Raw genomic sequence first — 26484 nt, 5'->3', positions numbered from 1 at the left:
AAAGTTGACGCTTTGAGGATGGTTCAGGCCTGCCACAGCCTTGACGGAACTTTGAAGATGGAGCAGCCTGCTTTTTCTGGTGTTGGAAAGGCTGGTAGCGTTGGTACCGGTCAAATTGTTGTTTGGGTCCATAGGGTTGAGGCTGAAACCACTTGTGACCTTTGTACTGATGCTGTGTGAGTTGAGGGCCCAGGCCCATCTTACACGTGGTAGTCTTTGCTTTCTGGACAGAGTCCATTTGCTCGTCCATCTTGGCATTAAAAGCCCTTTGTCGTCAAAGGGCAGGTCTTCTATTTGGGACTGGGCTTCTGGAGTCAAGCCCACAGACCTCAGCTAGGCATGCCTCCTGAGAGTGATGGCACCAACCATCAACTTGGCGCTTACAGTCCGCCCCGTGCCGAGGACTATTTATTTGTTGTCTCAGAAGCTTGACAGCCTCCACATGGAAGACCCTGGTGAGATCTTTCTGGTCCTCTGGGAGGTAGGCACAAAGGGAATCCATCTTCTCCCACAGTAATAGCTATCTGGCCATCATGGCCTGGTAACTGGCCACACGGCATCTGAGGGCAGCCAAGGAATACATTCTCCGACCTAAAAGATCCAACCTTCTCCCCTCCTTGTCGACTGGCGACGCACGAAGCTTTTGCGACCTTCCCTGTGCCAACTCCACAATAATCAAGTTGGGGTGCGGGTGTAAATACAGAAACTCTGTACCCTTTTCTTGTACTCGATAAAGGGGCTCAAGGCATTTAGACGTTGGGGCCATGGAGGATGGAGCCTTCCAGGACTGTTGAATAGTCTGAAGGAGGGTTGGGAGGAAGGGAACTGACACCGGTTTCAACGACTCAGTATGGACAGCATCGAAGACAGGATCCTGTATATGCTCCTCTGGCTGTTGTACTTCAATTCCCAAAGAATGGGCCATCCCGCTGACTTGCTCAGCAAAGTTGAACATGTCCTCCAACGGGGATGCTCCGTCTTGGGGCCCCGCCATTCATCTGGAGATGGGATGGAAGGTGGGATGGATGAGTATGAGGAACAGTCTGACTGGTAGTCATCAGCTGAGTCATGGTGCGAGTCTGTTCATGGGACAGTAGTTGCAGGTGGGATTAACTGTGGCACCAATACCAGAGTCGAATGAACCCATTTAGGGGCATCTAACTGGCTCCGCAACAGGGAAGAGGAACAAGGTAGCATGGGTGGAGGCACAAGGAACTCATCTCTTGCAGGAGGATGAGAAACAGTTGCTGGTGCCCGCAGCCGATACCGAGGCGAAGCTGCCCCCAGATATCTGGAGAAATCAAAGTACTCTCAGTCCCGAAAAGTACACCAGTCCTTGAAATGGTAAGGCCTCTGCGGAGGGCAAGACCATTCTGAACTCCTCTCCCACTCATCATGAGGAGATCTTGACCTCTCCCTATAGTGGGACTCAAAACAGTGATTGCCATAGGGAGAACAAAACAGCCTAGGATGAAACTGCTGCTCTTGGTCCCGAGGAGGAGATGGGAGATGACGATTTGAGGCTTCCTGCCTTATTGCCGACTGATGCTTTCCAGATGGATAAATCTCTTGATCCCGAGAGATTGGTAGTGGAGGGGAAAAATCCAAGATTTCACCCTCAGACACCATTGACACCAGCTTGATGACTGGAGCAGTCAGTACTGGTGACAACACACGAATTGATGAATCCAACAATGGAGGAGGTGCTGGAATCTTCGTTTTGGAAGATTTTTCAGCAGCGTTCTTTTTCTTCTGTTTTTTAAGGCCATTCGATCCCAACTTTGGAATCTTCGCCTTTTTAGTGATCTTTCTCGCGACCGAGAGTGGTAAGGAGTGCCCCAGAGTTGGAGGATCAGCCCGTTCAATGGAAGTTGTCGGGTGAGGGGACATCGGCTTGGACGAAGACATAGTTGCCCCTGCTTTGTCCTTTGCTGAAGATCCTGTAGCATTGTTTGGATCGGTAGCCAGTAATACTCTTCTCCAGAGCTCTGTCTTGAGCCTGTCCAGTCTGTTTTTCCATGCCTGTTTAGTAAATGATTGGCACAAGGAGCAGGTGTCGGGTAAATGCCCTTCACTCAAACAAAAAAGGAAGAGAGAATGAGGGTCAGTGGGGGGCAACTTACTCCCACACATGACACACTTTTGAAAAGGTGCCTTTGTGGCCATAAGCAACACCGCAGCCGTGGCAAGCGACAAAAGACGGACGACAACAAAGGAATTTGGGGGGGGGATGGAAGATGAGAAGATAGGGAAAACAAACGAACAAGAATAACAAGCACGTCCTCAGCAGCAGCAAAAAAATGCTAGAAATTCTCTTTCTAGCACAGAGGAAGCTCCAAACATGACTATCCACTAGGTGGTCTCAAGGAACTGAGGGAACGGGCGGGAATCCGTTGGGACATGCGCAGCGGACGGTGGGGGAAGGGTTCCCGCCAAAAGGTTCCTCAGCTATAGAAGCTTCCCGAATGAGGCTCAGTGCAGGTGCAGAGCCCATATGTGTGATGCACACAGACCATGAAGAAGAACATATCCGTTATGTGAGAAGCAGAAAGACAAGCAATAGCTTTCATAAAGCATATGGCAATTACAAGGGTATGTCTATCTCGGCACGATGGGGGTGGGGAGTCTTCTCTCTCACCCTCCCTTCTCATGTGCCATTTCCACTGTTTAAAGTGTCTTGGCACATTTATCTTAAGGGGGTTATAAAGTGTGTATGTATTCACAGTTGCCTAAATATTACTGGCAATAAAAACAAGCAATGTAACCTTTGCGAGAGATGAGCTGCTAAATTTAAATAGCAGTGCACAAGCAGGAAAGGTAAGTTTTAGAATGGGTCAACTGCAATTCCGCTGAAATTAAACAGATTAAACACACACACACACACACACTATTAAATCCAAGCAGGTACAGGAACACAGTAACTGTGTTCAGATGTAATGATAACCATCCAGGCTGATAAACTCTAGGATGAATTCTTCATTGCCTAGAAGGGCTGCCCTGTCATCCCAACATGCACACTCTGTGGTTATACTCCACTGTGCAAAATACTTAAATCCATAAAGGTAGTGTCAGCATCCAAGTATGTTGTGCATACCTGAATTCTGACACTGCCTTTATATTTTTCCAGAAAAAGCAATCCAGAATGTTATAGTAACTTGTCTACTGCTGCATGGATTGGTTCCTAATATTTCAAATTCTTCATTATTTCTCTGTCAAAAATTGAATAAAGTAAAGATGATTTAGCTAAATATAAAGGTGTAGCCTAGGCAAGAACATTTGCCTTTTTATGTATGCATCCCGCTGATCATTCTGTACCACAAAGTCCTTAGGAAATCCCAGACAGCATCTACACCAGTTTATTACTTTCTCTCTCAAGAAGCACCTTGAATATCTTTTAGTAATACAGACCAGGGTGCTTAATTTTTTAGCATCCTTGGCATTCAAAGCAGATACTTGCTGCATATAATGTTTAATAATGAGCATGATTTTAAAAGGTAGAACTCTCACAACAAAGAGGGACAACCACAAAGCCTTTATCCTCTCACCAAGCTTGTATCTAAACTAGATCTCCTTACTTTCAAATCTGTTTTCCCCTCATTCTTTGCTCTTTACAGGCTTACAATTCCAGGTGTGCAAAGAGCTGCTTAAAAATAATAAACTCACAGGCCACACTACATGGCTGGTGGGCTGTGGTCAGCCTCGTGGGTTTTCACAGCTTGGGGAGGCCTGGTTTGGCCAGATTTTGTGAAGAACATTATACTAAAAGGAGACCAAGCTAAATGTTCTGCTGATCATGCATAGTTTAACTGTGATAGTTTTCCTTGTTGTTGTTGCTATTGTTGTTGTTGTTCAGTCGTTCAGTCATGTTCGACTCTTTGTGACCCCATGGACCATAACACGCCAGGCCTTCCTGTCCTGCGCTCTCTCCTGGAGCGTGCTCAAGTCCATATTCATTGCATCGGTGATGCTATCTAGCCATCTCATCCTCTGCCGTCCCCTTCTCCTTTTGCCTTCAGTCTAGGGATGGCGGAGAATTTCTCCCCGAAACTTCGGGGGGCCGAGCGCCAATGTGTTTGGCCCCCCAAACAAGTTTCGGGGAGAAATTCTCCGCACCACCACGCCCCCGCACCCCCCCCGGGACGGGACTTACCTTTGCCGAATGTCCCTCCCGGCGGCGGGTCCGGCCGGCGGTTCGGCAGGTGTTCGTGCGGGGTGGGAGCGGCAGCCGGTCTTTTGACCGGCTGCCGCCGCCGCCATTCCAATGAAAGAAAAAACAAAACAAAAACGCCCCCGTGATAGGCTACGTGACGATTAACGTAGCCTATCACGGCTAGATTTGTAAAGTCAGCCGTGATAGGCTACGTAAATCGTCACTTAGCCTATCACGGGTGACTTAAAAAAAAAAAACGCATACGCTAATGGCGGCCCCCATAGGGAGCCGCCATTCGCGTTCCTTATTTGGTTGCTGTAGTCTACGTAAATCTTTACGTAGACTACAGCGACCAAATAAGGAACGGGAATGGCGGCTCCCTATGGGGGCCGCCATTATCCGTACGCGCTTTTTTTTTTTTTTTTAAGTCACCCGTGATAGGCTACGTGACGATTAATGTAGCCTATCACGGCTGACTTTGCAGATCTAGCCGTGATAGGCTACGTTAATCGTCACGTAGCCTATCACGGGGGAGTTTTTTTTTTTTTAAACTTTGGAGTTCGTGGCCGGGCGAGGTGGGAAGCCTCCCCCCCGGCCTGAATTTCGGCCGGGCGAGGCGGGAAGCCTCCCCCCCGGCCTGAACTTCGCGGGGGGAGCAGCGAAGCGCCTCCCCTCCACCGTGAACAAGCTTCGACGACAGGTAAGTGACTTTCGTCCACCCCTACTTCAGTCTTTCCCAGCATCACGGTCTTTTCCAGTGCCTTTCTCTTCGCATTAGGTGGCCAAAATATTTGAGATTCAGCTTCAGTATCTGTCCTTCCAAGGAGAAGTCAGGGTTGATTTCCTTTAGGATTGACTAATTTGACCTCCTTGCAGTCCAGGGGACTCGTAAGAGTCTTCTCCAGCACCACAGTTCGAAAGTATCAATTCTTCGGCGCTCAGCCTTCCTTATAGTCCAGCTCTCACAGCCATACGTTACTACTGGGAAAACCATAGCTTTGATTAGACGGACCTTTGTCGGCAAGGTGATGTCTCTGCTTCTTACTATGCTGTCTAGGTTTGCCATAGCTTTCCTCCCAAGGAGCAAGCGTCTTTTAATTTCATGGCTACAGTCGCCATCTGCGGTGATCTTGGAGCCCAAGAAAATAAAATCTGTCACTGCTTCCATTTCTTCCCTTTCTATATGACAAGAAGTGAGGGGGCCAGATGCCATGATCTGAAAAACCTTTTCATCTCCCCCCTGGAATTAAAGGGGGGCAAGGCAAGATAGCTCTGGATAACATCTTGGAGAAAGGTATCCCTCACAAGATAGTGGGGGGGGGGGGCCTGGATTCCAGGATTATCTCCCCAGAGCTTTACCAACACAAAAAGCTGTACTGAGACTCCTATTTCATAGGAGAAAACAGGGCTGACGTGTTCCATAATAATATATGCTTTAAGAAATATCAACAACTTCTGAGGGATGATTTAAGAAATGTTAACAATATTTGAGAACATCTGAGGACCTGTAAGATCTGTTTGAGAGAAACATGTCTGCGTTAAGGAGAAGAAAGGAGCTGGCATCAACTCCCCCCGCACCTCCTGTGTCAAACGTTTCGAGAACAGAAGATTTAGGGGAATTATTTACTCTGATAAAGACTTTATCTTTGCAATTTACGGAGCAAGTCAAAAGGTCAGATTTAATCCAAAATTCCATCACTGCCTTGCAAGGAGCGGTAGATTTAATTAATGCATCATGGCAAAAAATGGAGATGAAAATTAATGAGCTTGAAGACCGAGTGGCAGGAAATGAAACTACGACACAACTTTGTTTTAAAAATACCTCTGATAGAATTTCTCAACTGGAGGCCTTCACAAGGAGATCCAATGTACGTATTCTTGGGATTAAAAATCTGTCTAATTATGTAAAATTGCCTATTTTTGTTTGGCAAGAGAGGGTGGAAGCCTTTCCTGGAAACAAGGTAAAGTTATGTTATTTCCAGATGACATCAAAGAAGTGGCGAATAATAGAAGGCAATTTATCAAATCAAAAAATATGGCAAAACAAATGAACTTACAATATTACTTAAAATATCCTGCTACACTTTGTATTGTGTCTGAACGTCAGATGAAGAAGTTTCTAAATCATAAAATGGCGGAGGCATGGCTGAATGTAAAAATGCATGAGAATTCTGTTACAACTCCATGAACTGGAATCTTTAAACTAGCTTTGTTAACTAGTTATGTTTAGTCTACATGATCCAGGCTAGCTCAGAAGATAAATGATTATATATATATTTGTTTACTCTCATCTTTTATTTTTTCTTGCTTTTCTTTATATTTTTTATTTCAAAATAGATAATATATCTAGTATAAAATATATTACTGACTGTTGAATGTTTATATTAAGTTTTATTATTATATATTTTTATTATTATTATTATTACTAATAATATAGGTTTTGGGGAATGAATTGTAGACCTGTTTCTTTGATATAAGATTGATGATATGATATAGAAATGTAAGGTTGTTTACTAAACTCTAAGATTGTTAAGGTTATATAGTTTTTAAAATAGAATGGCATCGGAGGCTGGGGGGGTATTGGAGTTTAAACTCAATTCCTTAAGGGGGAGGGGGAGGGAAGGGGAAAGAATTTTCTTCTTTTTTCTTCACTTCCTTTCCTCCTCCCTTTTCCTTTTCTTTTTTCTCTTTTTCTTTCTCTCTTTGTTTTTGTGGTGTCCTCATTATAATATTGTATTGTTGGGAAATTGAAGTACTGATCAGGTTGTTGGTAATTTTGGTGTTGTTTATTTCATTTATAAAGATAAAATAAATAAAAATATATTTAAAAAAAATAGAGAGAGAACAGGATATGAGCAGTTAGAGCCCCGCTGGGAATGCAAGGATCTGACTCGCTATATGCTTGCTTCAATGTGTACTTTTCTAAACTTACACTCAAGGTTTTAAAACTGAACTAAGATCTGAGTGTTTAAACTGAGCCAAGGTCTACACTTGCACTTTTGCTTATATGCTGCATTTAAAGTCTAATCTGAGCCTACACTGAGCTAGAACTGAAATACCTTGAAATAACTTGGAAGAAGGAACTGGGAACACAGGACTTTGAAAACAGATTAAAAGGAGGCCAATAAGTAGTTTTGTTTTTGTTGTATTATGAACCTCATTCAATAACAGGATATTATACGAACTGAATTCCCAAAATTTTTGTTCATGGAAGAAGCACTCAAAGAGATGGGACTCAAGCTACAGAACAGTTTGAGGACCAAGCTGAATGTTTTCAATACTGTGTTTAAACTTTTGGATCCTACTGGTAGCAAGTCTAATACAGAAAGACTTAAAAAAACGGTGTTCAGATGGACATCCAATTCTCCTACATACCAAGAAAAATGAAAACAAACTACAACTACCAGAATATTATTAAATGTATCTGTTTTATTGGTGATATATGTTCTACAGTATTTTACTGAATATTTATTTATTGCTTTTCTATTTGGCATATGTATGTATGGTTTTTATCTTATATGCTGCCTTTAGAGGGTTCTACTCTTAAAGGCAGCCAAATAAACAAATAAATATATTTAAATATAGAGTTCAGATTCTTCCAATGGCACAAAACCCTACTGCCACATTTTTCACATTTTCCAATTTAAAATAAAACAAAACTCAACATCTTTATTGCATATAATGTTTACATTTTTAAGCATTTACCTGCAGCAGAGATATACAATCCACATTTCCCATGCTTTCCTGTCCCAGTGGATGCTGCTGCACATACACATAGCAGAATTAAGGTTTGGACACTGAGGCCTAGAGCTGCATGCCCTCCCGCAGTCCCTACTCCCAAGTTAAGTTTGGGAAAGGAGGATGGAGCAGGGATGATGGCAGGGAGGCAATGTAGCTCGATTAGAGAGCAGGTGTGAGCTTAAATGAATTTAATTTAGGCTCAGTATGAATCAGGCATATTTCTATAATCAAGTACACAATCCAACATTTAGAATACCACCACACCCCCGTAAAGTCAGTACATAGAAAACTAAGAACAACAGTTCATATGAGAAGCAGAATCTCATTGGCTGAACTTTTATTTTAATTATTAAAACATTCATATCCTGACTTTCCATCAGACCTGCTCAAGATGGTTCACAATTACGAAGTTATAAACAATGTTTTAACAGTTTTAAAACAAACAAACAGCCATGGAGGAACACACCAGATAATTACATGAAGTCAAGAACTCTCTTGAAGTACCAGGTTTTAGCATGTTATAGTTACATGTTACTCTGGCACCACTAGTGTACACATCTGCTTGGTGCTAACCAACCTCCAAAAAATATAATTGCATTGTCCTATAGTGTTGACACATTCTCCATTTGTTTGAGGTTACCATGCCATGTCGACTTTTACATTTTTACCCAGTTCTTCTAAAAACAGGGAGTCTAATATTGCAATCCTATATGTCTACACAGAGGTAAATACCTACTTACCTACACAGATAAGTTCATTGGTACTCCTAGGTAAGTGTGTATATGATTGCTGCCTAAGTCTTCCCATATGACTTTCAAGATACTTTGTTGGGTCAGTGAACAATTAATGAATATATATTATACCACAATACTTGTTCCTGTAGCTAGAATTGTGTCTCCCACATTGTCTGTAAAGTAATGCTCATTATAATAAGATTACTAAAACTATGTGCTATACTTTCTCCAAATGCACCAAGATACCACTGCACCAGCAAAGAGAGGGCAGAATCCCATCATGTCCATAACTGACAGAACAGCGTCTGCCAGGACAGCAGATACCCACTCCCTTGCAGTCCCCCACACCTCCAAAATCTGCTGAAGGGGAGAATTGGGTAAAGAGGGGGCCACAAAGGGCAGGAGAGAGCATGAAAGTTTCATTGCATGAGCAGAAATCCACTTGCGTGACATTGGATGTAGTACAGGATTTCTGGGAAAGGGTTACTGTGCGTAAGACCTCCTGTCCCATCTCCCAAATGCCTAAGCAGCAGCAATGCAGGAAGCCCATATCACGACAAACCTTGACAACTGGACTAGCTGTTAGCTTCCAGAAAAACTGGAAGAACTGATTTTATCAGTAATTCTGTGCATTAACCATCTGTTTTCTGTTGGCTGTTTTTTCAGGTTTAAACTTGACTCCAAAATATGATAGTTTTGATTGAGTATCGTGCTCAATTTGTTTGCCAGATAAAAGCTCATCTAGCTATTCTACTATATCCTGCCACTGTCTCTGCTTTTCAACCGCTTGAGAAAAATATTACATCTATAATAAATGTCACATTAATCTTATCAAAGTAAAATGTTTTTAGTAATAAGAACATGATTGTTCTTGTGAAAAGGAATCTTCTGTTTTATTTGCTCAGTCTCCTTGTTCAACCCTCCCCCTAACCACTTTAAACATTTTCTTCAGGATCACATATAAGGAGCCACCCCATTCCCACCCTGCCCAACAACCTCTTTCAGCTAAGCTATCAACCTGTATCAATGAGGCTGATACCGTGTGCACATTTGCTTGGTGCTAACCAGCCTCCAAAAATATAATTGCATTGTCTTACAGTGCTGACAGATGCATCAAAATTTGAAAGCTTAAAAATGTCAGTATTATGACGGCTGGTGAGGTTTGGAGTTGGTGGGGCCAATTTCTTTCATTTGCTCATACATAGCGTGTATGACTACATTTGTTGTAGTGGTGCAAGTGTACAACACACAAGTACAGTTTTCTTGTGTGTATGTACACTTTTGGGTAAACACTATATGCCGAACATAAGCCCTTTGCTGGCACTTCCCCATGTGACATATTTTTCAAAAGCATTAATCTGCCACTCCTCAAGCAAATGACACTAGATATGATACTTACCCCTTATTTATAATTTTGTAAATAAAGTCAGGCACCCCCAAGGCCAGGCTATAACATACCTTTGGGAGTGTGAAATCCCCCAAAAGATGATGAAGGGACGTCCCCTTACATAAAAGATTCAAAGTTTCAGCGTCTGCATGAACTTAATATGTGTCAGGAGCGCCTTGGCAGCCTCTTTCAGTAAATTCCAATAGCCAACTCAAGACAAAGACGAAAGGATTTCTTTTCAAAGCTTTAATCCTTTTACAACTTAATTACTCTTTCAGATGCTAATCACCAGCGACTAAAGCAAGGAGCAGCACAGTGGCCTAAGCTTCAAGTAGGCAGTTGATCCCCGTTTGAAAGAGAGTCACTTGAAGACCCAGAACTTATGGGCTAGGGAGAGATCCTCCCTCTTTCCCTTGGGTCCATGGGAGGCAGCCGTTGCTTGCGCACCAAACGGGCACTACGCCTCCTTTCCGCGCCCTCCATCGCTCGTCGCTCTTTGTGTCTGCGTCGAGCATCTAAGAAGCTCCCCTCCCATACTCCCTCACTTCCAGGGTCACTATCTATCTTAGGAATGCTGGCAGGAGAAATCTCTGCCAGATGCTGAGCCTGTGAGGGGTGAGCTGGCCCCTCTTCCATGGATTGCTGTTCCTCCTCAGAATCCGAACTGCTCTGAGGCTCTCTGGGCTCAGTTTCCACCCTGACAATATGTAGCCAATCTGATATTGCTTTACTCCATTTCCCCAAGTAACCCATGTTGCACTACTTCTATCATGGTTAGTGAAATTATACCAGCGAAGTACTTTGAGCACTCAAACATTATAAATACTATTTTTATTCTCCATACTGAATACCAATTTCTATATTTCCCCAAGATTAAGTCTGTTCCACAAAACAAATATAAATACAGGCACATTTATACTGTATACTCTGCTCATGCTCAAAGCCTTGCAGTATAAACACAGTATAATAAACATCCTCCATATTGGGGGCAGTGTGAAGAAACAAAGACAATACGGAATAACACCCCCAACGCCCAGGACCCCAGTGCAGTTTATAGGGTTGCGAACTCTGAAGCTATTCCTGGATATTTCCTCTCTCCCTCTCCCTCATATTTTACAAAGTAATAAACTATTAAAAAAAATGTCCGGGATTGCTTTCAGTAATCTCTTGGAGATTAATGGTGATTCCTGGAGACTTCAGGCCAGTCCTGGAGGGGTAGCAACCCTGGAGTAGAACTGCACAAATTTATACTTGAAGAACATTCATGCATTTTTAAAAAACTATCAAGGATTAATATTAAACATTTCAGAGCCCAGCATATTCATGTAGCTAGATCCCTGGGTGACCTTAAGCCACTCACTATCTCACACCTTAACGGCAAAATTTTTGTGAGGATAAAAGGGGGTTGGGGGAATGACATGTCTGCCACCTAGAACTCCTTGGAGGGGAGGGAAACAAATTTGAACAGAATTCCTTGATGGGAGGGAGGGGACAATGGGGTACATATTTGAACATAAAAGCCTACTAAGCCAAGCCTAGCTTTTTACAGCAATTGGTCCTGTTAGAGGAACCTGGCTTCTTGAAAAGAGAGGGGGGAATCTGCTCTTTAGAAGTGCACCTTTTCTTGCTAATATGGTAATTGGTTCTTATATTCCCCTGCCCTAATAGAGAAAAGTCAGCCAATTGGAAGGAAATGGTATCCACAGTTCAGGGGTTCTTGCTTTCAACAAATGGCCATTTCAAGATTACAACTTTTGCCACTACTGGACATTTACCCAATGCAAGACTAATTTCCACAGAAACAGTTACAGTTGACTGCACATCCTGCCTAGCCACATTTATTATTTTAAACTGACAGGTTTCATTTATTCCAGTCTAGTCAGCCGATCACTGTTTATTACCACTAAAATTCTATAAGCATCACCCATTTCTGGAAGGATTCTTAAAACTATAATCAGCTTGATCTGAAATTTAGTTCCTAAATCCTCCTCAATCCTCTTTGCAATGATTTTGTTTCCTTTAAAGCATGCTGTGATTCCCACAAACATATCAACTGCATTAAGAAAGCTGGGGAATTTCCTATTAACAAAACCCAGCAGATTAGCCACGGCAAAGCTAAGTAAGTGAAGAGTACAAAAGAATCCCTGAGATTCTGAGAAAGAAAAAAAATCCCCTACCACATCGAAACTAAACTTTGTAAGCTGCCAAGAGAACACAGGTTGACAGGCAACCATATAAATAAGGTAAACAAAGTAAATAAATAATAGACTAGACATAAAATATGGACCCTTGTTTAAAAGACCAAAAAATTAACTGATTACAAAAATCTTTAATGGGTTCGCAGCCGTAATATTATTGCTAACAGTAGTAGGGAGAGGGGTTCAAAAATTTCCTCTGGCCATTATTCAAGGTTGCTAGCAACTCCGCTCCTCTCCCAAGTCCTCTGACACACTCAACAGATTAGCTCTTTAACTTCATGTCAGGCTCTGGAGACATTCAGAGGTCAGAGAAATTCCTGCTGCTTCAGAGTCTCTCTCATTGCTAGTGAGAAGTAAAACTGATCCTTCTTACAAGTTCTCTTAATTTGCCCTTGAACTCAGAGAAGGAGCAGAGTTGATCTCTCTCATCTGGCATGGAGTGAGAGACCCCTCCTGCTCCAAATTCTCTGTAACATGTGAAGGACTTTCATTTATTTATTATTATTTATTTAAAATATTTCTAGGCCTTCTTTAAGGGCAAAAGTCTTCCCAATGTGGCTTCCTTCCATATAATAAAATCCTATAAAAATGATAAAACAGCCAAAATGAATAACACCAACAAATGCTAGCAGTAAATCATCTATCCCAGATGGTAATAGAATCTAAACAGAAACATACTCAGAAGGCCAGAGAAAATAAGTAAGTCTTCAGGACCTTCCTAAAAGCTTGCAATGAAGGGCCTTGATGGACCCTTGATGGCAACCCATTCCAGAGGTGGAGGGGGGAGTGGTGGAAGGGTCTCACTCTTTGTATTGAGCATCCAGGGGCAGGTGGTGACCAGACAGAGATTTATGGTAACATCTGGTTGTCTGGAGACTGTATTTAAGGATCTCTGACTATGGAAATAATTTAAAAAGAAATAAACCCAATATTATTAATTTTGTAGCTCCCACTGAAAACATTAAAAACTGCATATTATAAAGGCAGCAGCACTATATTGTCTTTAAACTTGTATAGCCATAGTAGGTTCCAATCAGTTGAATATAACCTGTAATACACCCAGTCATGAGCACATAGTGGCTGTAATCCAGGGATGGGCAACTTCCAGGGGTCAGGGACCACATTGTCCCCACTCTCACAGAACCCACCAGGGACTGCACCCCACCGCCACAGCGGAATTCATTGTGGTGGGGCCAAAATTGCCTTGTTTCCAAGCAGAATTCTCTTTCTGGGACCATGATTCTACCTGCAAAGAAGGTACATGCTTCCTGTGTACCTTGTTCCTCTGCAAAATCATTGCAATTTTTGCAGGCAGTGTGATTTTGGCAACTGTGGCAGCAGGACAGGAACATAGCAGGGCCCAAAAAGATAGCCATGGGGTGCCACATGTTGCCCACCTCTGCTGTAATCCTATATAAATTTATTTAGGATTAAGTCCTAAACCTCAGTGGGAGTTACTTCGAAATAAACATGTGGTGGAGTTTACTTCCAAGTAAATATTCAAAGAATCAAGCCATTCAAATAGACTTCTGCTCAGGCAACAGGTCTTTCCTCTCCTCTCCACCTCCTGTAGTCTCCCCCTCCCCCCATCTATTCCACAGGGTCTCCAACTAGGGTGGATTGATTTAAATCAAGGTGATTTAAATCACCGATTTCAATCAGCAAGAAAAAGGGTTGATTTAAATCACTCATTTAAATCAAGTATCCACTGAAACTTTTTCATATATTTCCTGGTGCAAATCTGACCGCTAAACCATGTTAATTTACAACTAAATAAATTATTATTTACCCTGTTTTATTCTTGCAACCACATTTTGCATTTCTTTATCTCACTGTATATATTTTGAATGCTTTCCTGTTTTACTTATAAAAGAAATGCCTTTAAGATATCCCAAATAGGGTCTTTCTTATGATCAGCACCCATGACAGTTTGAGGTTAACAGTACAATCCTATGGCCTACTCAGAAAAAAGTTCCATTGTGTTTGATGGGGCTTACTCCCAAATGATTGATGATGAGCAGCACACTGGCCAAGTGATACTTTGTGCTCTGCTCGCCACCCTGATGGGGACAAGGAGTGTCTCCTCTAAGTGCTGTCTGAGTCCGTTTCTCTGTGTGTCTCAGCAATACCTAGCAATTCAATACCTAGTTAACTTGCCATAGGCATGTGACTATTTACAAGCCTGGATTATATAGGATAATTTTATATTTCTGTCTAGGTTTTTTTTTACTATAACTTGCATAAAAGCAACATCTGTCAAGACAACTGGTTAATTAATATGCAGGAAAAAACAAAAGGAGCTTCCTCTCATATGTCCCTGCCCTGTTGCCAAGACCACCTTCAGAGGCTCTCTGGAAACTGCTGTCCACCATGGTGTACCTGGTGGCTACCAAGAAAAGAGCTTTCTATGTAATGGCCCCCCATCTGTGTAATGCCCTTCCCAGGGAGATCCACCTGGTGTACTCACTGTAGACATTTAGACGCCAGGTTAAGGCCTTCCTCTTCCAGCAGGCATTTAGTCTTTAATCTTTAATCTGTTGCTCTGATTTATTAATTTTACTGCTAGCTCTAGATTTGAAATATAGATATTTTAAATGTTTTTAATATTAATATTGTATTATTTTGGTATTTTTATAATTGTATTTTTTGTTATTTTAATGCTGGTTTGTGTGCTTTTTAGGTCTGTAAACCACCCTGAGGCTATTTGCCAGTGGAGGTGATGCATACATTTAATAAATAAGTACTTAAATAAATAAAAGAGATTACTATAATAGAAGTTATAAAAATCAAAGTGATGATATGCCTCTGCTAGCACGATTAGTTGGTATCATCTCTTCCTATGCTTCAACTCCAACAACTATTTAAAGAAACCTTTAGAGAAATGTCTCAAAGCCTAAGACTCTTCACTTTTCACCGCCCTATTGCATGGTTCAGTAGGCAGTTAGCAGCCAGATTAAGTTGGAAACAAGAGGAAGAATTCTTTATTGCTCTCACAGGCTCTCACAGGCAATCAACTCAACATGATCCCACTCTGGCATCTCAAAACATCTGGTTCAACCTGTGAAGATCAAAGTTACAGCATACCAATTTTCAGACTAGATAGATTAGGTCCTAGAGTCCACAGCAGATAACAGAAGTATTTGGTGCAACAATTCCGACTATTCTGTCCGGGATGTTTTGTTTGTTTGTTTATTCAAAAGTCAAAACTATCCTATAGTTGTAGAAGAATGTTTTTTAAGTGAAAAAGAACAAGGGATTTAGAAGATATATATTCCATATATCAATAATTTCTAGCTCGAAAGAAGGGCTTTCAAAGAGTAGGTGGGCTGGTAAAGGTAGGAAATGTTTCATACAGTGTTTAAAATGCATAACAACTGTTGTAGTGTTGTAGCTATGTTTATACATGCATCACATTCCTAGCTATTTCTTGACCAATACAAAATAAATCAAACCAAATATTTAACGTGGACTACCTTTCAGAACACATTTAAGATTCCAAACTTTTGATCACTGATTTATGGTACTTTTACCTACTGGCACAAGGAGAACTCTGAAAGTTAAAGCAGACATGAATCAGTTGTGCCATTTAAGACAGAAGCACTGATTTAGCCAGATGTTTCCAGGAACGGCCAAGGATGTGTAATTCTTTATTTTTCAATTCTTTATTGATGCCACAACTGTTACAGTTAGTAAATAAGTAACCTTTACTCAATAGATAACTATTTTAATGACACACAGGCAGATATTATTTCCTATTATGCAAAATACTGCTCAATTTACATATTGACCCTTTAGAAGTTATTAATAGCGAATGAGAACCGGCAATGCTCACAGACATAAATGAAGCTGGCATAAAGCACCATGCTTATACATTGCTCCACATGTCCAGAGATGGTGAGTGGTTGGATGGGGAGGAATAAGCTGAAGCTGAACCCTGACAAGACTGAGGTGCTTTTGGTAGGAGACAAGAGGAGGTTGGGGGATGCTGACCTGGTGTTGAATGGGGTATGGCTACCCTTGAAAGACCAGGTCCGCAGCCTGAGGGTCATTTTAGACTCCCAGCTGTCAATGGAGGCTCAGGTCTCAGCTGTGAGCCGGATAGCGCTGTACCAGCTCCATCAGCTGTGAGCCGGACAGCGCCCCTACCTTCCCAACCATCTGCTCCCATCGGTGGTACATGCCCTGGTCTCCTCTCATCTAGACTACTGTAATGCGCTCTAAGTGAGGTTACCCTTGAAGACGGTTCAGAAGCTGCAGCTGGTAAAGAATGCAGTGGCTCGCCTGATTAAAGGCAGCCTCCAGCGTGATCACATCACTCCAGTGCTGAAGGAGTTGCACTGGTTACCAGTTGTTTTTCGGGCCAAATTCAAGGTGTTGGTTTTGAACTTTAAAACCCTATATGGTTCTGGCCCATCCTATCTCAAGGACCGCTTCCAGCAGCACCAGACAGGCTGCTTAACAAGATCAGCCTCGGATGGCCTTCTCTCTGTTCCATCAGCCAGGACAGTTAGGCTGGTGAGGACGAGGGAGAGGGCCTTCTCTGTGGTGGCCCCCACTCTGTGGAACTCCCTCCCTAGGGAACTCCATCATGCCCCCTCTTTAATGAGCTTCCGCCACACATTAAAAACATGGTAGTTCAGGCAGGCATTTGGGGTGGGTTAGGGTATTTTTAGAAATATGATGTTTTAATGTAAAATTTTATTGTTTTAAAACTGTTTGTATTGATGTACATCGCCCAGAGTGACCAGGTGACCGGTCAGATGGACGATTAAGAAATTTAATAAACAAACAAACATTCCATTTAACTGCACACAAAAAGTACATTTGGTGCAGCAGATTATTCTTAACAGGGGTTTCCGTACTCCATTTTATTCAGCCCCCTATCCCTGGCGATGTAGTGTTTCTGGAGGCAAGCCCCCAAACAACTGGAAATGCTCTTTTCTGGAAGGTGCGAGCTGCACCTTCAAGAAACTTTAGTTTCCGGTTATTTGGGAGCTTGCCCCCGGAAGCACTACATCACTGCCACCAGCAGGGCTGGCCACACATGCACCAGGATTGGCGGTGCTGGATGCCAGCAGGAGGGCAGTGTTGGATCCTACCTTCATTTTCATCCAAGAAAGCCACTTGCCAATGCAAGTTAAAACCAAAGCACACCGTGATCTTCGAAAGGTGCCACAGGACTGTTTTTTGTTACAAAAGCAAAGGGTAACATAACTAACCATTTCCAAGATATTTCTAAGATACAGAAAAGAAAAAGAAGCTGGAGGAAGTTACTAACTCAATGTACTTCTGAAATTCAACGTTTCTTTGACATTCTTTTGAAATGAAGTTTAGAAGAAATACAGAATTCAGCAGACTATTTGAAGCTAAACTAGCAATGAGGGAACTGATCTGAATGGGCCCACCTCTGTTCAACCTGGATTAGGCTTACCTCAAATTCGTTATTTTAGGCTTGTTCCTGATCAATCAGTTCCCCATTTCCAGGGGAAATGGAGGACCATCCAGGATTTAAGCCAAAGTCCTTCACTTCTGGCAGGCTTTCCCTTGCAAGTCCCACTGTCCTTGACAAGGAAAATTTAGAAAAGTGAGGACAGAGGGGCAGGGAACGATGCCTATTTCAAAGCCCAATTTCAAAGGAGTTTGGAGGTTTCCAAATTGAGGTATTAGTTCAAAAGCCCCCTGTTCCAAATTTGCTGCCATCACTAGCTGAAATTGAAAATCTACAACTTGGTTTCAGTGCTGTTGTTTCTGTTTGTGTCCTTCTTTTCTGAGGGGGAAGAGATTGTGTCATCATAACTTGCCACAGGAATATATACTTTATTTGTAAATTAGTATATGGAATAGCTTGGAGTAGAATTTGGCTGAACTCAAAATAAAGAAGCAGCTCACCTTACGAGGTGGGGGTCCATGGTCATCCAAGTAAGTGGAATTTCCTAGAAAGAAAAAAGCGCAATGTTGATATTAAAATTTTAATGTGTCAGAAATTAAGCAAGTGACAAACATGCAGTAACCAACTTCTAACAATGGTTTATATTAATCCAAAGAAACATCAGACTTTTTTTGCAGAGGTATTTATATGACAGAGAGCAGCTTTCCCCACCTTGTGCCATCCAGATGTGTTTGCAATGCTGGCTGGAGATGATGGGGCCTGTTGTCCAAGACATTTGGAAGGCACCAGTTTGGGGAAGACTGACAGAGGTCAAGTTTTCTTGAAGAGAATAGTAGTTCCATATATGGCTTGGATATGAAGATTCTCTTAGCAAGAGTGCTCCCATTCTTGGCCGCAGTGACTGGGTTCAGATGATCAGTGGGGGAAATAACGTAGAATGGATTGTTTCCCCTGCCTGTGCCAGTCATGTGACTGGCATTTCCCTAATTACCCACGCTGTGTTGCAGGTTGCTGTGCCATTTGAACCCGGCGCATGGCATGGCAGGAGTGGCTTCTTACCCACCCTACAACTCATGGCTTGCAGTAGGGATTGTGGGAGTGTGTGTGAGAAGCCACCCCCACTGTGCGCCAGATTCAGGCGACACAGCAACCTGCAGCGCGGGTAATTAGGGAAATGCCAGTCACGTGCCCAGCACATGCAGGAGCAGGGGAAATTACTCATACTGCTTTGTTTCCCCTTCTGATCATCCAAATGTGGCCACTGAGTGTGTGCATTCAAGCAAGCTCCCGAAGGGAAAGATTTACAGCTACTGCTAGTATTCCACCATCTTAAGCGTATATTTTGCTTTCACACTGCTCATTTATAGTACTTGAAAATGAAATTTTGGGTGGAAAGGGTTTTGTTGGCATGCCCTATACTGGAATCACATATAAAACTTGTCATAGATTTATAAGATGAGATTTTAATGGCTTCTATGTGGCCTTTATAGTTTCTAACTGAATTGGTTCTAACAACACTTTTTTTCCCCTGGCCATGTCTTTTCTTCAAAGCCATAAAATGCATTAGTTATTATTGATATGAAAGTAAGAGCTCTTCATTCTATTCCAGATTTTATAGTGAACACTTGTCCTTGTATGACTAATTCTTTTAGAATTTCTGTCATTTAGGCCAGGGAGCTCATTTTCTCTATCCAGAAAAAAAAACTTGGAATCCAAGACTTCATTCAAACTATTCCTATTTGAAGTTAAAATAAACTCCTTCTATAAAATGCATACAAAATATGATTGACGGGTTTGTAAAGACGCTAAGCTATGCTGACAACTCATATCAGAATTGCTATAAATTCTGAATGCTTATGTTATAACATTGTTATAAATGCATAAATTAAACGAATCCTTAGTAATTACTGCATTAAAAGGTTTTTTTTAAAGTAGGACCGTTTTATTTTTTAAAAGTAGGACCTCGATAGTCCTACTAATATATTTAAATATTTTTTTATAGCTTAAAAAAATGATGGGGCTTCCATAATTTCATCTGGTATACTTCAATGTGAAACAATTTTATGCTGTAAAATATTTCCTGCTTTATCATCAAAATCTTTATGCCATTTCAAGACTTTTACCATTTCTTCCCTTTTTCGTCTTCTGCTACAAGGGATCACAGGGTTTGCAGTTCAATCCCATGATCCACAGGTAGTAAAAGACATTGCCAGCATCACTTGTTGAAAGGAGGAGAGGCTCACAGCACCTTACTGATGTTCTTTGGAGCCCTCTGCTGATTGCTCTTTCCCCCCTTTCCTCATGATGAGTTTCCCCCTCCACATGGGGAGAACAGAAGGGGTAGCAGGTGTCAGAGGTCCTTTATCAATCAGGCTATTTCAGCATTTACTTTGAATTCTCAAAGGGCCGGATTCATTTTCAGGATGAGTACCAACTGCTCACCCATATCTAATATGAACTCTACCCACCTCAGAACTTTCTTTAAGAAAGGGATGAAGACAGACAAATTAAAAACCGGGGTGTGCAATGTGGTTTTTGTGTTATTATTATTTGCATTTGTTTCCAAGTCATATACAATGGAATATAGATTTATTGCATGTCTTTCATTAACTATATAGATATGGTTAGCATTAACACATACACACACTCACTTCTGACACTTGGGCTAAATTTACATTAATGGCTTCTCTTTTCAACAGTAGCAAAAGACTAAGTTACCCTATGATCCAGCTGTTAGTTCACACTAGTTTTCCTTAACAACAAGATGTCTGTATGAAGAAGTAAGCCTCTCTGTAATTAAGATGGTCAACAGAAAGCTATTGATATAAAAATAATGTTCCTAGCATTCTCTTAGTTTCACAAGTATTCTTTACTCCATGTTAAAACAAGAAATCTTTTAGTCTACACAAATACTTTTAAGTAAACAGCACATTAATAATTTTGTAGATCATGTACAAACATAGCTATCTTTTTTGATACCAAGACTTTAAAAATAATATGAGAAATATATTGGTTTTTCAAGCTATGTTTCATGTACTTAAGATGAAAAAAAACACCATCACTTCAGAACACAGATTTAGTATTAGTTGTCATGAGATGAAGGACTTTATCTGATATATTTAAGCTATAAGCAGGGAACGGCAAACACTCTGCCCTCTGTAGCAAAATAGCATAATATATAGAGTGCAAATATTGCCCCCTGGACCAAATCCAGCTTCCTCAGAGATGCTTGCTAGCCCACCAGTCAGCAACCCAGGATTCAAGTGTGTATGAAACCCTTCATGCATTATACACATGAAGGGGCTCCACATGATTGATGGGAAGTCAGGCAATAACACTGCCCCCTCCCTTGTACACCTCCTTGCCCCCAGGGAGGCAGACAGACATCAGGGGGCGGGGCCAACAGTGAGGCCCCGCTTCTCATTAATCATGTGGATCCTCTTCACACATATAAGATGTGAAGGGGGCTAGAGTGGGGTAGGAAATAAGAGAAAACTAAAGAGGAAAGTAATGAGAAATGCATATGTCCTGCTTTGTAGTTCTCTTTCCTCCAGTAGCTGCTGCCTTTATCCAACAAAGGGAAACAATCTACAGAACTGAGGCAGCCCAATATAGGGATCATTCACTCACATGCAAACTAACGTTATATATACTAAAACAGAGGTCACGAACCTGTGGCACTCCAGATGTTGTTGGACTTCAACTCCCATCAGCCCAGCCAACATAGCCAGAGGCCAAGGATGTTGGGAGTTGTATTCCAACATCTGGAGGGCCACACAGGTTCCCCACCATTGTACAGAATATGGAAACATTTACTTACTATGTTGAAGCCCTCATATATTTGATCAGATCCCAACCAAAGACAGTTGTCTATATTTTTTCTGACAAATCCTCACATACACACAAAAGAACACACAATTACTCACGCTCCTTTTACATGTTGTATAACTTGTATTTTCATTCTTTCATGAGATATTGAGCTCCTGCTTAAACTGTTTTACTGTATTGTTCCACAAGCATATCAGTGATAGACTAAGAATTATAATTAGTGAATTTATTTCTTTATATATTCTTGTTATATTACTATGTATGTCATCCCACTTAAAATGCACCCCTTCCCCTCCCTGCCCATTCAGCTGTGGGGATGTGTGTGTGTGTGTGTGTGTGTGTGGGCAAAATGGTACCTTAGCCATCACTGCATATGGCCCTCAGGAGCAAAAAGGTTGCCCATTACTGGTAAAGAAACTGGAACTGTGATTTTTGCCTTCCTAACACTTTTTCTTGTCTTACTGCACTTATACAGCATTTCAATACAGTTCTACACCCCAGTATGTGTACTTGTACTCTCTTGGCAGAAATGGGTAAGGATAAACAAATATTTCTTGCTTTCCCCGATTTCTGAGAATCTCTCCATTTGTAAGAATGTAAACAAGGCAAAAGATTTGCTCACACAGGCATTCCATGTGAACAGCAGAGCTCCTATGGACAAGTTGCTGCTACACAACTTAATTCCAGTTAGATCTGGCAGTGCAGATTTTATTCTAAATTAACTGGTGAGCCAAAACACACAGGCACTCTCAGGATATATTGCTGGCCACCACCACTGTGTAGAAAATAATTTGGAGAAATTTCACGTAGGCGGTTAAAAATATTCTTTCTACTTAACATACCAGAAAAACGATTAGGTAAAAGCAAGGCTAAAGAGTCGTAACAACAAAGATATGAGGCCAAGTATTCCAAAAAGGATCAAAACTTGTAAAGGTGGACAAGAGCATTATAATTTATCTCAGTAGAATTCCCTGATCCAGGAGCTTACTTTTACTACTATATAATTCCCAAAATTTTGATATTGCAAGCATCAGTTAAAATTTTCACTTATTTTCTTTTGTACAAATCCCTGATTTTGGCTCCTCAAATGACATAGGAAGTGCACATGGATTAAATAAGCTTCACTTCAAAGACATCTCTAAGCTGCTTTTTATAATACTCAGTTTGCCCAATGTGTTGTGATACACTTGGATTCATCTCTTAATTTCCTGACAATCATCATAGGAGCATTTTTAATGCAGCTTCGAGTCTTACATGTAGATGCATTATGCTTAATCAGGGAAGGGGAACCTCTAGCCCATGGAGGTTCCCCATTCAGTCCTGCTTCTTTCTGAGCCTTTTTCTTTAGAGGTTTATCCTGCTTGCTTCTGAGTAGATATGCAGAGGCTTGTCCTGCTTTACTTCTGAGAAGCCGTACAGAGGCTTGGTGTTTGAGATGCTTTTTGAAAATGTTGCTGAGTGATTTTTTGCCGAGTAGATATGAAGAGGTTTGAGGTCTGAGTAGACTTGCAGAGGCTTGCCCTGTTTATTTGGGAGTAGACATTCTGTTCATGCTTTCTTCTGAGTAGACATGATTCCTACCATAAATTGGTAACAATGAGATTTACAGGGGGGTGATTTTTCAGCCCCATCCACTTTTGCCTGTGTCCTTGCTCACCACTGGAATGCAGCCCCCAACCCCCAGGGCTTCTTCAAAATGGGATTCAGTTCTTGGCCTGAAAAAGATTTGTCACTCCTGCCCTGTGCTAGGTTTATCTGCATATGCCAATGCTCAATAAAATTGTTAAAAATGGGACTGCTCAGCATTTTTTACAAACCTAGCTATGAAGCAGTGTTACCAAAATTTATACTCCAAACATTTTAGATAAGCCTTTCTAGATGATTTACAATGTAACATGTGCACAGGTGTGGGCCATTATTTATTCAGATGCAGAAACCTTCACTTGATGGAACACTTTTCTGTTCTGGAGATACCACATTTCCCCCCAATATTCAAATCACAATATATTGTTTTGTGTGTGTGTGTTTTTAAATACTTTTTATTTATTTTGTCTTTATAAATGAAATAAACAATACCAACAACCTGATCAATAACTACAGTTTCCCAACAATGCAATATTCTTATGAGGACACAACAGTAACAAAAAGAAAAAGAAAGGAAAAGTAAAGAAAAGAAGAAAAAAAGGAAAAGAAAAAAAGGAATCTTCCTCTTTCCTCTCTCCTCTTTCAAAGGATTAAATTTAAACTCCAATACCCACGGGCTTCAGATGCCAATATTACAATTTAATAATCAACCTTACATTTCAATATCATATCATCAATCTTATATCAAGAAAGCAGGCCTACAATTCATTCCCAGTAACCATATATTGCCCTTAAGTTAAAATATAATAGTAATAAACCTTAACAATTCAATCAACCAAAAATCTTACTGAGTAATCTTATAGTAATGATAGTAGGATGATGATGATGATGATAATAGTAATAGTGATTAAAAGAAAAGATGAAATTATAATATTATATAATAATAAAGTTTGAAAGCAACCTTACAATGATCAGTGATATATTTTATACTGGATATATAAATGAGTGTGTTCAATACACCCTCAAACAATATATTTAAATACAGCATATCATATCTATTTTGGAAAAAGAGAATTTAAATAAAAAGAAAAAAAAGAAAAAAAATGAAAGAAAGTAAACAAATATATGTATAATCAGATATATTCTGGCCTAGCCTGAATCATGTAGACTAAACATAAACAGTTAACAAAGCCTATTTAAAAATTCTAGTTCATGGGGCTGGAACAGAAATCTCACGCATTTTTACATTCAGCCATGCCTCCTCCATTTCACGGTTTAGGAACTTCTTCGTCTGATATTCAGAAACAATGCAAAATGTAGCAGGATATTTTAAATAATATTGTACGTTCGTTTGTTTTGCCATATTCTTCGCCTTGATGAATTGCTTTCTTTTATTCACCACCTCTTTGATGTAATCTGGAAACAACATAACTTTATCTTGTTTCCAAAAAAGACTTCCACCATCTCTTGCCAAATGCAGGATATAATTCTTTGTGGAGACACTTGCAAATTGAACTATAATCGTATGGTCAGTCCCTTTAGCATTTGTTACACAAAATGCCTGCTCAATATCAAGTAAATAATCAGATGGCACGGAGTATTTCATGAAAAAGCTTGTCCACAAAGGTAGGCAAATTTACATCAGTAGGCAGATTTTTAATCCCAATAATACGTACACTGGATCCGCGTGTGAAGGCCTCCAGTTGAGAAATTCTGGCAGAGATTTTTTTTAAAAGAGTTTGTGTTGTAATTTCATTTGTTGTGAGCCTATGTTGTAGCTCATCAACTTTCATCTCATTTTTTGCCAGGAAGTGTTAATTAAATCCACAGCTCTTTGCAGGGTTATGATGGAATTCTGGATTAAATCCAACCTCTTGGCTTGCTCCGCAAATTGCAAAGATAAAGTTTTTATCAAAGTAAATAATTCCCCTATATCTTCTGTTCTCGGAGCTTTTGACAAAGGTGGTATGGGAGGAGTGGGCAGCAATGCAACCCCCTTTCTTCACCTCAGTGTAGCCATGTTTCTCTTCAAACAAATCTTGCAGGTCCTCAAATATTCTCAAATATTGTTGATATTCTTAAACCATCCCTCAGATATTGTTGATATTTCTTAATCCATATATTACAATGGAGCACATCAGCCCTGTTTTCTCCTATTAAATAGGAGTTTCAGCACAGCTTTTTGCAGTGGTTAAGCTCTGGGAAGATAATCCTGGAATCCAGCCCCCGCAATGCCTCGTGGGGAGTACTTTTCTCCAAGATGTTATCCAGAATGCTGCCTTGCCCTCCCCCCTTTAATTCCAGGGCAGAAATTAAAAGGTTTTTCAACCTTTTAAAAAGCTGTCTGACATAGCATCCTGCAGAGATTCTGCAGGATGCTGCGAGGGCGACATTGGTTTCAACCGGAAGTCAAATCACAATATATTGTTGAGGAAATGGCAACTTTTTCTCCAGCTAGTAGGAGTTCTGTACGGCAGTGATAGGCACACTTCAGGCTTGTGATACCTACTTTGTTTTTTACTAGAACCCTGAGATCCACCAATCAAAGCCTGGTACAAAAGACATAAATTTAGAATTAAATAATTCTGAGCCCAGAAATTTTGAGTATCAGAACTGAATGAAGCTCACTGTCCTTCCACACCAAAATCCACTCCTGATTATCTCAAACTTTCTTCATTTCAGCAGCATAATGTGTGTGTGGGGGTCATTTTGTTGCTCTTAATGTTAACAACTAGGAGTCAGAAATCCTTACCAATCTACTGAAACTCATCCAGAGATCTACCACTAGTTTCAGATCTACCTTTTGGCCGCTCCTGCTGTTTGGAATATAGTTCCGTCAGTGTTATGGGTACATACCCAGATAGTGTGCATGACTTCTAATACCACTACTCAGTCTGCAAAGACAGGATCTGTGTGATAAAGCACCCAGACTGTCTGAAGCCCAGAATTGAGCCTTTGCCTTGAAACTTGGATTTGCTGCAGGAGGTGAAACTGTGATGACTACTTGCTTCTTCAGACAATGCATAATTAATTTATGGGATTCACTGCCCCAAGTCATGGTGGTAACCACTAGCTCAGACAGCTTTAAAAGGGGGTTAGAAAAATTCAGGAAGGATAGGCTTATAATGACTAGTTGATTATTAGCCATGATGGCTATATGGAACCTCCATATTCAGAGGAAGTCTGAATACCTCTGTGTGCGTGCATGCATGTGTGTATATATGCAGGATGTTGTCTTCATGCCCCTTTCATGGTCTTCCCAGAAGCATCTTGTTTTCTACTGTGGGAAGCAGGATGCTGGTTTAGATGTGACTTTGGCCTGATTAAGCAAGGATCTTCTCATATTCACACTTGGCCTTGAGAATGACCAGCTTCAATTCCTTCAGTTCCTACAGAAATCCCCTTTGTGCAGACTGTATACTCCCTCCTCGCATGTGCTGCATTTTACATCACTCGGTCCATTGTAAAAGGGG

The 26484-nt window shown here is 41.0% G+C and overlaps 1 protein-coding gene across 2 annotated transcripts in view; it reads right to left on the bottom strand.

Moving 5' to 3' along the window:
• The window catches only part of UST (uronyl 2-sulfotransferase), a 186430-nt gene that overhangs the window by 108965 nt on the left and 50981 nt on the right, over positions 1-26484 (bottom strand). For both annotated transcript variants that reach the window (XM_084827802.1, XM_084827801.1), the window contains exon 2: positions 18100-18143. In XM_084827802.1, the coding sequence (XP_084683928.1) occupies positions 18100-18143 (44 nt within the window). The remainder of the gene's footprint in view (positions 1-18099; positions 18144-26484) is intronic.

This window comes from Heloderma suspectum, chromosome 1 (assembly GCF_057233095.1).
Source record: "Heloderma suspectum isolate Gila_16-S chromosome 1, 16-S_ref, whole genome shotgun sequence".
NCBI lineage: Eukaryota > Metazoa > Chordata > Lepidosauria > Squamata > Helodermatidae > Heloderma > Heloderma suspectum.
The sequence above is the reverse complement of the archived record's forward strand: the minus strand, read 5'-3'. Positions and strand labels throughout refer to the sequence as shown.